Raw genomic sequence first — 13,850 nt, 5'->3', positions numbered from 1 at the left:
TTCGAAATATATCCTCATCTGGTCCAGTTTATTCGAGTGCCATCCATTACACAAATCACTATCCAGCAGAAAGCGAAATTTTTTTCACCAACACTTATCCACTGGATAGCGATTTATCCGGTGGATAGCTTCATCCACGGCCCTTTCAACGACTGAGCCCTGATTATAAACCTTAAACCAGTAAGTGGCAATGAAACAAAACGGTAAGCAGCATCTGAAGTACCTACAAACAGGAAGGTAGGTTAGAAACTTTGCTTGTAGGATTTGTTCTGATTAGTGTATTATACTTACAGATTGCCAAAAGCCACTTGGACTAGCAGATGGACGAATCAATGACAGTCAGATAATCGCTAACTCAGTGTATCAAAACAACTACGCATTGTACGGCCCCGGTCGCGCGAGACTGAACGGCACTGGCGGCTACCGTGCTCAGCCTAAGCTTAATGACTCATCCCTGACAGTGAACTTTGAGCAGCCTATGATTATAACTGGAGTGGCAACTCAAGGCTACTTTGGTGGAAATATACAGGAGTGGACAAAATCATATCATTTAGGATATGTGTTTGGATCGTATACGTTTTTCTTCAAAGAGAAAAACAGAGATGTTGCTAAGGTAACCGCGGCAAATAAATCCTTAAGTTTTGTATTAGGTATCCTTGTGCGTACGGGTATCAATGCTTAAGAATTACACTTCACATTTGATGAATTACATTTCATTCATTCATTCATTCATTCACTCACTCACTCACTCACTCACTCACTCACTCACTCACTCATTCATTCATTCATTCATTCATTCATGCTTTCATTCATGCTTTCATTCATGCTTTCATTCATTCTTTCTCTCAAGCTATTTATTTTAATTCTAATTGTTTAGAGTTAGACCTTACTCAGAGAAGGAATACACATTCAATTATTGTAGCCGAAGCAAAAAAAATCCTGAAAAATAAAGGCGCTCGACGTCTTTGGAAACATAAATGGTCCTTACTGATCTGTTAACTAATTTTATGTCCTAGTGAGGACCCAGGGAAAATATTATTCCACTGCGGAAATTGAGCGATTTAATTGAAAGCAGCATCTTACACTGATGTATCTCATATTTGGTTTGCAGCAATTTCAGGGAAACCTTGACAATAACACTGTTGTACGTCATTACGTTCCAAGGCCAGCCATGGTAAAATCTGTTCACATTATTCCTATTGAGTGGGAGACAAACTTTGCCATCCGACTTGAATTGTATGGATGCATTGCTGGTGGGTATGGTCAAGATATTAAAAGTATATCCTCAGTGAAGGGTGCGGGGTTACCCAAGGTGGTTGCAAACTAGGGGTATTAGCGCCTTCCGTTTCATATTACACACATTGAATTGTTTTCTGGGCGAGGAAGAAACTCGTTAGTAACGTGTAAGTATGCAATTGCACGAATAGCTGTATGCAGGTACTTATTCCTTACCTGAGAAAGAGATACAGAGGTTAATCGAAGAAACACTCTGTTTGCCGACACTGGCGCTCGATGTGTAATGTAGGAACAACAAGAGAAAGCTTTCTGCATATGCTCTTCTTTACCGTATTTTAATTGAAGCGTCGAGTGTCAGAGAAAAGTTACTCCCTACACTCTGGTTTTTTGATCTAACCCGGCGTCTAGTGTCAGAGAACTTGCTACAGATACTATCGTGTAATGTATCTTGTTTTAACCGTTAAGTATAAGAAAAATACCGTAACTTGCTGCATATACTCCTCTTCAATACATAGTATTTTGTTCAAAACGCTACGTGCAATTATTTTAGATGGCAATGAATGTGAAAGCTTTCCATGTCAGAACAATGGTACTTGCTGGGAGAAAATCCGAGGATACCAATGTAACTGTTCGACAGGATTCAATGGCACGCACTGTGAAATAAGTGAGTAAAAAAGCTCAGCTTCCCTGCATCACTTTAAGTCACTTTATTCCATATTACCTAAAATCCTTTATGGCTCCATTTCCTTTTATGTAGTCTGTGGACACGATCACCTCATTAGTGTTTTTAAGCGGCCTCAATTCAGTGTTGTCTTTCAGCTGCGTCAGTCTAATGATAAAAAACTATATTTTTTAAATGACACTTTTTCTTCGACTTTAACTCCAATTACAGCAATGCGTTTTAACCATTTCCCCCGTAACTTCCTGTTTGTTTAAAAGAGAACCGAATGACACAGAACACTAGCTCCTCTTTATAGAAATAGTACGGTCTACTTATGAAAAAGCCGCACCACTATAACCTCGTCCCCCGAGTAGTGAGTTTTACTACCTCTTATTTCCGTAGACATTGATGATTGTGCCAGTAATCCATGTCAGAATGGTGGGAGTTGCATAGACCTGGTGAATGATTTTAAATGCACTGGTTGTATGTCTGGGTACACTGGAAAGAAATGCGATGAAGGTTTGTCGATTAGTTTATTACAATATGAATCTGACCACCATTCGGAATCGTCTGGATGGAGTTTAAGTGATAGTTGAGAATTGGTAACATTTTGTTTTAGAGCTGAGATCTCAGATCTTTGGATTTGCAAAGTTCACAGATAGCTGAGAAAAAGAAAAAGAAATTATTTAAGATTTCAGCATATAGCCCCATCCTAGACTCTCTTCTCACTGCGAAGTGTGAATCACACCTAAAATGCCCAACCACATTTACAGGAAACCAGTGGGTATAGGAGAATCTTTGTTTACAATATTTGCCTCATTACCATAAGTGATACAGTTTCTAATGAAGCTACAAAAACATTAATTCTGAATATCAAAAGTGCAAAGCACGTTTAACTGTCCCAAGGAATTTGAGCCCGATGTACTGAATACTTTTTGTGGGACGCGGGTTTAAAAACTCAAAATGTTACAAAGAATGTATGAGCTCAATAGTGCTTTTCATGTGCCACTCAAAAATTTTGCAATTTTTGAAAGCCAATTTCTCCTTGAATAGTAAACCCAAAGAGCCCAAAATTTCATCAAATGCTAAGTTTCACAAGCTCTTTGAATGTTTGTAGTCAATTTGTGTCTAGCGTGATGCCTTCTATGCGCAAAGTCGTATGTTAATGAGCAAAAATGTCAACAATGACGTCAGCAAAGATTCGCCCATTAAAGGTACAGGGGCTCTTGCATCATCCGGGATGTTTGCCCGAGTGTGCATGAGTAGCAGCTATGTATTGGTCTGCTTATAGAGAGGACACCAGCCCAATATGCATGCAGAGCTCACAGCTGGTCCTGGATGTGTCCGCCTTGATTGGGGAAAGCTGAATAGCCCAGTTAATAATTCTACCACTAAAAATGATATTCTAAAACGTTTATATCTCAGAAATAGATGAATGTGCAACAGATCCTTGCTTGAACAATGGCACTTGCATAGACTTGTTCAACAGCTATTTTTGCAATTGTTTCGCTGGATACAATGGATCACGCTGTGAAATAGGTATATCAGAATTAGATAGTATCAAGAGAAAACGTGTTAGTTAAACGATCCGGGCAATGCGTTTAGAGTTTCATGTTTTATTTTCGATTTTCATTTTCGTGTTAATAACATTTCAAGAGGGAACCCACCACAAGTTGTGATTCTTAATAGTTTATGTTATATTTGAAATATTTTTTTATTTATTTACAGTGTCCCCAATTAGCACATTAGTGCTAAATACATCGACACTTAAATAAAGTGATTATTATTATTATATTATTAAGTTCGAGTAACAAGCAGACAAAAACTTTGTACCGAGCCTCGTTTCAGAATATCGAAGGGTTATTTACGTGGTATTGTAAACTTACTTACTCTCTGTTTTATATATCTCCTCAAAAGAAATCAATTCTAATAACACCAAATGTGGAAAACAAATTTTTAAGTTCATATGAAACGCTTGAAAGTACTGATGAAATGAAACTGATGATGAAATTTTACCGCTGTGACTGCACAATTTCTCTGAACTTTGAAATTTATCTTCTCGAGTTCTCATGAGAAATTGTTTTGGGTGTTATGTTAGGCAACTATTTATGTCTTCAGCTTTTAGAAAATACAAAAAGGACTGTAATATACTTAAATTTGTTCTGGTACAAGGTTTTTGTCCATTAAAAACTGGAATTGCTCGATTTCCTATCGGATTTCGTCTTAACACACTCTAAAGAGGGTAGCATCGCGCCACCTCGTTGTTAATTAATTAGGCTAGCCCTGTAAATACTGCTATTTTCTAATTTTCTTTCAAAACGCTTTATATAAAACTGAGAGGAAAACGCTTGTTAAATCAACGAGAAATAAAAGAATAACCCAGAAAAAAGACTTGGAGTAAACAAAAAATACTTTCCGTATTCTACATATGCGTTTTATTCTTATATTTTTGACTTTTCACAATGCAAATTAATTGTAATATCAACCTGGGTCCATGTTTCTGTTAGTTCCACCATACTGGACCAAGAAACCGTTAAGACTAAGTTCACAACAAAATGAAAATGATGCTACTATTTAGTAGCCGAGTGCAATTTTGTAACAGTCTTTTAAAAGCTTTGGACCATAATGTCAAATATCATCCAATAAAGTTATTATTATAAGTGATTACTGTTATTATTTTATAAAAATCCACATAATAGGAAAGTAGTAAACCCAAATGATTTTTATTCTTTGCCAGATATCAATGAATGCGACCCTAACCCTTGCGTTAATGGAACATGTGTTGATCTCATAAATGACTTCAGCTGTAACTGCACTCCTGGTTTTACTGGGAAGCACTGTGACATTGGTAAGTGAACTAATTGAGTGTTATTATTACCATGTGAATTTCCATGGCATTTCTTCCACTTGCTATTGCTAACAATTCTATAGCGTGTTATATTCAACCTAGTTTATTTGTTGTTTTTAGAGATTAATGAATGTTCAATCAACCCTTGTCAACATGGTGGAACTTGTACAGATCTTATTAACGGATTTAGATGTAGTTGTTCTTTGGGATTTGGAGGACCTACATGCCGGGAAGGTGAGTGAAAAGTTATTCGTTATTTCCTTCCTTCATTCCTCCAGTCAGTCACTCAGCGAGTCCGTCAGTCCGTCAGTCCGTCAGTCCGTCAGTCCGTCAGTCCGTCAGTCCGTCAGTCCGTCAGTCCGTCAGTCCGTCAGTCCGTCAGTCCGTCAGTCCGTCAGTCCGTCAGTCCGTCAGTCCGTCAGTCCGTCAGTCCGTCAGTCCGTCAGTCCGTCAGTCCGTCAGTCCGTCGGTCCGTCAGTCCGTCAATCCGTCAATCCTCCAGTCCGTCAGTCCGTCAGTCCGTCCGTCCGTCCCTCAGTCCCTCAGTCCCTCAGTCCCTCAGTCCGTCAATCAATCACTCAGTCAATAAGTCAGTCAGTCTCTCAGTTGGTCTGTATTAACAGCATTATTTTCCTATGATGTTGTTATTTTTTTCCTTTTGAAGTTCACTTGCAAGTTCATACATGTACAATAGCTGTTTAATTTACTTAATTCCTTAAGAAGTTTCCATTATTGATGACCTTGTATGCTTTCAAGATACGGGATTCTTCCTGGTGATGTGGCTTAAGCTGAAGAACATGACATTCACACTTCCTCTTATGAACGAAAGTTCCTCTCTATACCAGAAGACACGAGATGATGTCATAAATGAGGTATGCAGTGCTAACATAACTTTGAAAAGCCAAAATGGGCAAAAATCTCAGCAAAGATTCTTCAAATGTAAGGCACTAATGAACAATTAATAGTTCCCAAATGTCTCGAAATATGCACGGACACTTTTTCTCGGAAATGTATGTAACTGTTTACGACTGCCAGACATATACATGCCAACCGTTTTCCATTCACTTTTTAGGTGGATAACCACTTGCTGTTTGCTGAGAAGGATCAATTCTTTGGTTCAGCGTTACGAATGTTCAGGTAACTGAGTTGCCTAGCAGATGGGAAACCTTGTGTATATATTAATGCGTGATAATCTGATAAAGAAACGTGAAGTTTCGTGATAAAAAAAGTTTTTCGAGATAATTAGCCTTGAAGCTCAACAAAAATGCTGACATCAGCATTTTTCTGGTAAAAGGAGGAAAGGATATTTGTTCACAGATTTTCTTAGAATTCGCCTTTTCATACAGAAAAGCAAACACATTGATAAAGATTTTAAAACTACATGGTAAATAGTAACATAAAAACCATTTTTGGTTTATTTTAAATTTTAATAACAAATCGTTGCAACAGCACTTTTTGTGTCTCTGACAGCCTTCCTCTGAGTTCAGCTAAAATACAGTCTAAATACCTTTTGCTCACAACCAGAAACTAATCATGTGTTGAATAGGCTTGCCATTTTCATTTTATAACATAAAATGTAGGGGTAACTGCGCGTTTTATAAAGGTACTGATCTTTTTTGAAAATTTTTACGGTGCCCGTTACATTTTTTCCTGTCACCTCCCCAGTAAGTAAAACATTTTCCTATCTCGCACTTGTTTTGCGCGCGCACTACGTCATCTGCAGGTTCATGTTTAAAGTTGGATTTCAGTACAATTTTCGACAGATAACAGGTAGTTTTTCATCTGGAAGACGTAAACAGTTAGTGGTTATCGATATGCTGCTATTCTAGTGTTCCTGGTTTAAGTACAGGTTCATTAAACTTGATTTGGTCACAGTAGAAAAGTTTTGCTTTCATTTTAGTAGTGTACTTGGTAGCGTGTTTAATCCACCGTAGGAAAAAAGATGGCGGCTGTACATTTTACCACAATGCCCTGCGAGCCTACCACAGCCTATAAGGCACAAGGAAAGCCAATTTCTTTTACAGTATTCGTCCCTGTTCCAAGGACATTAAGTAGCCTAGGTTTGAAGATTTTATAGCGTTTCTGTACGTTTTTATGAACGTTGTTAAGGTTTTCGTGCGCTAAGAACTATGGGTAAATGTACCTGTCGCCATCTTTTTTCCTACGGAGGATTGCGTCAATGTCAACCCCAGCGCGCGCGTGGTGCTTAAACCATACCTTGCGTGATGCGCAGAACGAGTGCGCACCAACAAAAGTTGGCACCGTCCTTAAGTTCAACACGCTACTGCATGGAAGGTCTACATAATGCCAGTGGAAACAGTATAATTGAAAACCAAACTCTCTCCAAACTCGTTTTTCTCTTGTCTATTGTTCTGAGAGAGAAAGAAATTATTTGAACAATTCTGCAAGTCCTAATGGGCAAGAGATAACTCAGAGAATAGTCTTTTATTCAACGACTCTTTGTTTTAGCTCAGTATAAGGCGTCACCAGCATTAATTTTTGTTCCTTTACCTCATAGTCCATCAGGAAGGAATTTAGAAGTGATCGCAGAAATTCTTCTCAGGACTCTTATGAACAGCACAAATCATATCATGAACGTTGTCACCCAAACGTTGAAGTCTCATTCGGGGATCTTTCATAGCAATTACAAGGCTTTTGGAAACCGAGGTAATTAAGCTACGTTTAGCAGTGTAGTAACTTGTAATTGAAACGAATTGCAGTATTGCTAGCTGTGAGTAATCAATTTTATTGGTTTCAGTGGTTTTGCGTGTACATCTAGATCTTGACAATTATGAGATACCTCTATCCTAACCCTGACCCTCAAATCATGTATTGCTTGTGGATAGTTAGACTATTAACTAATGTTAGGGTAGAGATATGACTTTAGTAGCTATTTCGATAGTGTCACTTCCTCTCTATTCAATCTAGCTTAAGTTAAAGAAATTCATGCTTTGATGAACTAAAACAATGCAAACCAACTTAAGATACACCCAAACAGGATGCATGGGTCAAAACTTTCATGCGAAAATCCATCAGAATGTAGCATAGCAAAAATAATGACGCAAAGTGAAAAACCAGGCTTGAAAAATAACGAGGGTCAAAAAGAAGAAATAGAAATCAATGCAAAGAACAATTTACATGATGCTAAAACAACAACAAAATTAAAATCACTTGTATCCTTTATAACATGTTTTAAAGGTTGGATCATATTTCTAAATTTTCAAGGTCGGTTTCTTGCAAGAAGATATGAAACGAAAACGACAACCCGGCATAGCCCTCTCCAGCCAGCTATGCTTGTAATTCACGTGCTGCCATAAAAAAAAGATTGTCCAAAGGCTAATCAGAACTAATTGCAGTTAACAACATTGCTGTGGACATGAAGTCTACTGCATCTGCTAAGTACCTATAGTTAACGATGTTAATGTGACTGCAGCCTTCCTCAGATTTTTCTCAACGAAGGCTTCCAAGTTACCACAACACGCTGGTACTTTGTTGATTTTGAAATTAAGCCAGAGCCAATATCACATATGGCATACTCACTGGCTACTCCCTGCTTGTATTAATTTGCCATTAATGGCTCGATTTTCTTCTTAAATATTTTTTCAGGTAATCCTATTTGCAGCCCGCCAAACATTTCGCTTCCCCTCTCCACCGATGTCACAAAAGCAACTAAAATGAAAAAATCAGAGGACTTTGTTTTTCTGGTGGAAGTAGCCATAAATTGCCGCATCACTGGCCAACATCACATGGTATACAACAGTGAGACGTTCGCCATCGATCTGATATCAGGGTCTTTACGCCGTTTAGCAATCCGAATAGGGACGACTGTTGCTGACATCAAAACGACCATCCAGGGCAGCGAATATGATTACGGTCATTACCTGTTCAGGATTAGGGGGAATATCGAAAGACAAACTGCGACGATGACCAGCAGCTTTGGTTACATAGAGGTGACGTCGACTAATCTAGTAGCAAATATCACAGGTGCAAACGAAGCCTCTCAAGGCCTTAATGAGACACTGATTCTCAATGGAACATTGTCGCATGACCCGGATGTTGGGCTAGGTAAATACACTGGGCTCGAATTTACGTGGCTTTGTAGAAGAAAGAACGAGAAATTCCCGAATAATATCACAGCGCTTCCTTACGTGTTTCCTCAGTCCGGGTCAACAAGTCTGCTGGGGCAAGATGAAGGAGGTTGTTATGGAACTGGAATGGGAAAGTTGAAACCTCGGGATGCCATGGCGTACATTATTGGTCTTAATGTGGACAAAATGAAAGGAGACGAGGATTACGTTATCAAGCTGATAATGAGAAAGAGGGGACTAACAGCTTATGCTGTACATCATGTGCGGATTAAAGAGGAGATCCATTTAAAAATAGTGTGAGTTTTCGCCTTTGTCGTTCAACTATTAGTGGTTCTAAATTCCTATGGCCTAGATGAGTGACTTAGAACTGTGAAAAGTCGGAAAACAGGAACGTGTCCCTAAAAAGCGATGTGAGTTTAGCTGTAAAATGGATTCCCTGTACAGTAAATTGGTTCTCTGTACAGTAAATTGGTTCCCTGTTCAGCAAATTGGTGTCCTGTTCAGTAAATTCGTTCCCTTTTCAGTAAATGGGTTCCCTGCTCAGTCTATTGGCTTGACACAATCATTTAACATTAGTCGGTTGAATCAGCTCAGTCCACCCAAGAAGATTATTTTTTTCCATGCTGTCCGTAGTAGTTAATGTTTTTTTTTCTTCTTTTCTTCAAAGCTGTACTCAAAACTGTGAACGTCACGTCATCCTGTCGTCGAGGCTCATTCTGGAAACACGTTGCACTGGGCTACTGTGCGGCAAGATCGATTTATACACTTGGTCGGTAAGATATCGGGAAAAAGATGACCCACGCTGGCAGGAAATAACCAACCTGGATGAAATAGTGCTCACATACATGAATTCTCCCAACTTAGTCACGGAGCAAAGCAAATTACGCGGCAATGCAACTTATCAAGTCACAGTAAGCGGCGAAACCTCACAAGGGCATAACTCCATTGGGAACTATTCGTTCGTCACGAATTCGCCCCCAAGCGGTGGTATATGCAGAGCTGACAAACCTCAGGGAAAGGCCTGGGAAACAAACTTCGTGATCAGCTGTATCGGTTGGAAAGACGATAACCTTCCGCTCAAATTCCAGTTTAGTTACAACACCAGTGATGGCATTGAAATGATTTTCCAGTCTGGGAATTCAAGTACAGCTACAGGAAAATTACCAGTTGGAGATTCCAACATGGATTACAAACTAGACATAAGAATCCTAGTTATTGATGCACTCGGTTCTTCAGTGGATAAGTGGATTAATTTAAAAGTGAGTGTAATTCTCAGGTTTATTTATCTTTTTTTTTTTCCATCTCTTGTTTGATTCACAGGACTGTAATGCGTAATACGACTTTGAGCTTTTAGTTTCCTGTAGACGAAAACAATGAGTTGCAAGGATTGCTAACGAAATAATTCGACACCAGCAACAACAACAAACCAGAATAAGTAGAAGAAAACGCAATTACTAAAACAAAATAAACGAAACAATCAACAAACAAAGAAACAACGAGAGAAAACACAAAGGCGGGAATTTTTTTTGTTTCTCTACATATTTTTCAAACAAAGCCGATTATCTTTGTTTCTATGTGATTGGTTCATATAAGTATATAAGTGTAATCGTTGTAGGTTACTGAACCGGAAATAAGCATCGAAAGACTGAGGAAGGACGTATCCGAAGATGGACCAATGAACGAATATCTAAAAGACAACAACATCGAAATGGCGGCCCAAAGTGCCACTTCTGTGCTGTCAGTTGTGAATCACGCCCCCATTAGAAACATAAAGCTTAAAGACAAGATAAAGGTACGAATAACTGTTTTAGTGTAGTCTCAATAAACTGAATGAAAATTCAGTTTTTTGATAGTTATTATTATAGTTTCAGATTAGGTGTCCCCAGATAACAGGGACTCCAGCTTCGCCTATGTTTTTTTTATAAACACAAAAATAAAAGAACATTAAGCATAAACGAATACGTTGGAGAAGATCGTTCGTACCTAGAAAACATTGTTCATCGTTCGAACGTGGGAGTTTATTCTCCAAATTCGTTTAGCGCCGAAAGAGATTCAGTTAGAGGGTAATAAAGTGTTTTTTGGTGTTCAGCAAGTTCCCAAAAGAGTTGAATCCATAAAGTTTTTAAACTATATGACATAGACATCGATATATGGTATATCGCTAGATATTCTCCAGTTATTACCATATCGGCTTTAAGCGCATTACAAATGAACCTTGAGAATAACATCACTATTGAGACTTTCTCTTTTTTTCCTTCTTGTAGATCAAAGATTCTATTGTTGACGCGTGGTCAGCGGTAAACGTTTCCGACTTGCAGCAAGTGTCCCAGGTGTCAGCGGTTGTTGCTAGCGTGGCGGACAAAAGAAACGAACTTTCAATTGAGTCCCAGGTTAGATTTGTTTATAGATCTCAGTACAACTGCTAAGCGCCAAACATGCGGTATTATCTTGATTACTATCTAGCCCTATCTTTTTAAGTGTCTCTTTTTTTCCCCTATAACTTCCAAAATTTCGACTATCAGGGACACGACGTAGGCCCAAATATCTGCACCGTGTTTCAAAAAATCTTCAGGTTCCTTGTTCTCTACCAGCAGTTACATACAAATTTGCCAAGAATCACCGTTCCCCTGTCTCAACTACTGGCTCCCTATCCCCAGGACTTGAACAAATATTCTCCTAAGGTGGATCATTTGCAACGTCAGAGACAGAAAATATTCACCCGATTTATCATCTAATTAGTTTACAAACTACGCAGATGATAGTCTAATCACGTCTAGAAAACAGCGTGCTAAGGTCATGTAGTGATGGTACTGACGATATGACTAACAGTGTAAGCTGTTCATTTGGCTCAACAGGAAAAAGCAGTCGTTATTCTGGATTCCATGGCCGATTTTATGGACCAACAGGTAAACAACAAATCAAACTACGTCTCTGAGGAACTTGTTGAACATGTTGGCACATCGCTGTTGAATGGTTTGGGAAACTTATTGGAAATTACTTCTCATGAAGCCAAAGAGGACATCAGTGGAGAGGAGATGCCACCCGTTATAATAACCAATGAACGGAGACAAAAGGTAAAATCAGCGATCTAATTGAAATAGACCCCGGGGGTACTTCCAGAAAAGTTGGGTGGGGGTGTGCGGCCCACTTCCCAAAACCCTTACCCTATTTAAGAACAAAATCTGCATTTTTTGCTACCCTATTTATGACCGTTGCGGCTGACAAAGTTGCTCCAAACATAAGTTATGAAGGGCTTTTGCTGACGGTCTTATTGATAATGATGAAAAAGTAGCTTCTTCTAAGAAACATACCCAATTCAAGACTAGAGTGCTAAAACCATACCCTATAAAACAAACCCCGGGAAATACACAAGTTCGATGATTTTTGTTCCATTGTCTTGCTGTCCAGCGATTGTTTGATGATTCGATAAGGATTTCACAAAACTGATTACTTATAAATTATAAAGTGTATTAAAGTTTTCATCGAGAATTTAAGGGATGTGGCTGTGCTTTTACGTGTTCATTCACTTTTTTTAGTTGCCCTTTTCCAATTTGTCCAACAAGTAAAGGTATGCAAAGCTTTGAATACGTAAGTTCTTTTTCTAATATTACAGACCTTACAAGACAGTTTTTGCGAAGTAGTAATGGAACTGCCGGGAAGGGCGCCAATAAATAACTATGGAGATTGTTATGATTAGTTCGATGTGTGTCCCCAACTTTTGACACTTGCTGGGTTGCGACCTCTCTCCCGCGTCATATATATGTGGGCAAGGTTTATCGTTTGATTCATTTTCCTCTGTTTTTCCCCAGAGCCAATCGTTCACTAAAGAAATCCTTCGTCTTGTTAACCGTGTTGGCAATAATGTGGACCACACAAAAGAGCTGTATGAAAGACCTAGCGTGCTTAAAACCAGGTCCCTGTCTATGGTGCTTGACCGTCAAGTTCCCTCGAGAATAGGAAACAAGGCTTTAGAATACCAGGGCTCCAAAGTTACACTTCCATCTCCTCAAGAGCTGATAGGAGACGATGGCAAAAACCAGGAATATCTTTCCACTCAGGTTCGTTTGACTGGAACTTTTTTTTGTTTTGAAGACTGGAAAAGAATGGAATATGACGAATCACGCAAGAAAATAAAACAAAGAAAGCACAGTCAACGCTTATAAACCGAGTCACGATTAGTTTTCGTTATTTTTTTGTTGAGGCAGAATTGGCAGCCAAATAATTCCCATTGTCACTTTGTTTGTGAATAGATTTCTTGTATCCATTCTTTCAGCAATTGAACTTTAAAAATTTAACTCTAGTGACTTCTGAGCAGAGAATCTCTTTTTCGAGGTGGCAGCCAGAGTATTCGAAATAATCTTTGATGGATATTACTAATAAACTTAGTGATCGAACAAACAAATAGCCAAATCACCAACTAAACAACAAGTAATCTTCACAAGAGTGCCATGAAACTAATAACTCCGACACTGAGTGGTCGCCATGGTTACCCTGCTTCGTGATTCTCACTCACATTTTGTTATTTCTTTTTCTTTTAATTCTTTTTTTAGCTTCTAACGTTCAGGTCGAATCCTTATACTTGGGACAAGGGTGCCAGCGACATTAAATCTTCTGTCCTTGACTTTGAGCTTAAAGACGAGAGCGGCAACCCATTGAATGTCTCAAACCTCTCTCAGGAGATTGAACTCTTCATTGCGCCACTGGAGAAACCTCATCTTAAAGAGCCTCAGAGATATTTCGTGAAACCGAGCGACAATGGGACTATGCAATTTCACAAGATTGTGTTTCCTGGCCCCGAGTACGCTATATCGATCAGAATCGTGCCTTTTAGCAACGTAACTCTCACTCTGTACGTACGATATGCGGAGAGGCCAACTCTGGAACTTAACGACTTTACTTCTTCCATTCCGAATAATAGGTCTTGCAGCCTGTATTCCTTGGAAAAGAATACCACAAACTGCAGCACGGACCCTTTCACGGTAACTCTTTCAGCCGCTGTCACTGGTCATACGGGAGT

The 13,850-nt window shown here is 39.0% G+C and overlaps 1 protein-coding gene across 3 annotated transcripts in view; it reads left to right on the top strand.

Annotated features, from left to right (window-relative positions):
• Positions 1 to 13,850, top strand: part of LOC110056119 (polycystin-1-like protein 2) — a 32,102-nt gene that overhangs the window by 9,731 nt on the left and 8,521 nt on the right. For all 3 annotated transcript variants that reach the window (XM_020762560.2, XM_089293007.1, XM_020762559.2), the window contains 17 exons: positions 294 to 613; positions 1,112 to 1,253; positions 1,787 to 1,900; positions 2,300 to 2,416; positions 3,323 to 3,436; positions 4,635 to 4,745; positions 4,866 to 4,979; positions 5,502 to 5,617; positions 5,818 to 5,882; positions 7,264 to 7,412; positions 8,352 to 9,129; positions 9,501 to 10,092; positions 10,449 to 10,625; positions 11,098 to 11,223; positions 11,689 to 11,907; positions 12,643 to 12,891; positions 13,384 to 13,850. The exon at positions 13,384 to 13,850 is cut by the window's right edge and continues 283 nt beyond it. In XM_020762560.2, coding sequence (XP_020618219.2) covers positions 294 to 613; positions 1,112 to 1,253; positions 1,787 to 1,900; positions 2,300 to 2,416; positions 3,323 to 3,436; positions 4,635 to 4,745; positions 4,866 to 4,979; positions 5,502 to 5,617; positions 5,818 to 5,882; positions 7,264 to 7,412; positions 8,352 to 9,129; positions 9,501 to 10,092; positions 10,449 to 10,625; positions 11,098 to 11,223; positions 11,689 to 11,907; positions 12,643 to 12,891; positions 13,384 to 13,850 — 3,970 coding nt within the window. The remainder of the gene's footprint in view (positions 1 to 293; positions 614 to 1,111; positions 1,254 to 1,786; positions 1,901 to 2,299; positions 2,417 to 3,322; positions 3,437 to 4,634; positions 4,746 to 4,865; positions 4,980 to 5,501; positions 5,618 to 5,817; positions 5,883 to 7,263; positions 7,413 to 8,351; positions 9,130 to 9,500; positions 10,093 to 10,448; positions 10,626 to 11,097; positions 11,224 to 11,688; positions 11,908 to 12,642; positions 12,892 to 13,383) is intronic.

Source organism: Orbicella faveolata, unplaced genomic scaffold (genome assembly GCF_042242905.1).
Source record: "Orbicella faveolata isolate gen_17 unplaced genomic scaffold, um_ofav_v1 contig_24, whole genome shotgun sequence".
Lineage (NCBI taxonomy): Eukaryota > Metazoa > Cnidaria > Anthozoa > Scleractinia > Merulinidae > Orbicella > Orbicella faveolata.
The sequence above is the reverse complement of the archived record's forward strand: the minus strand, read 5'-3'. Positions and strand labels throughout refer to the sequence as shown.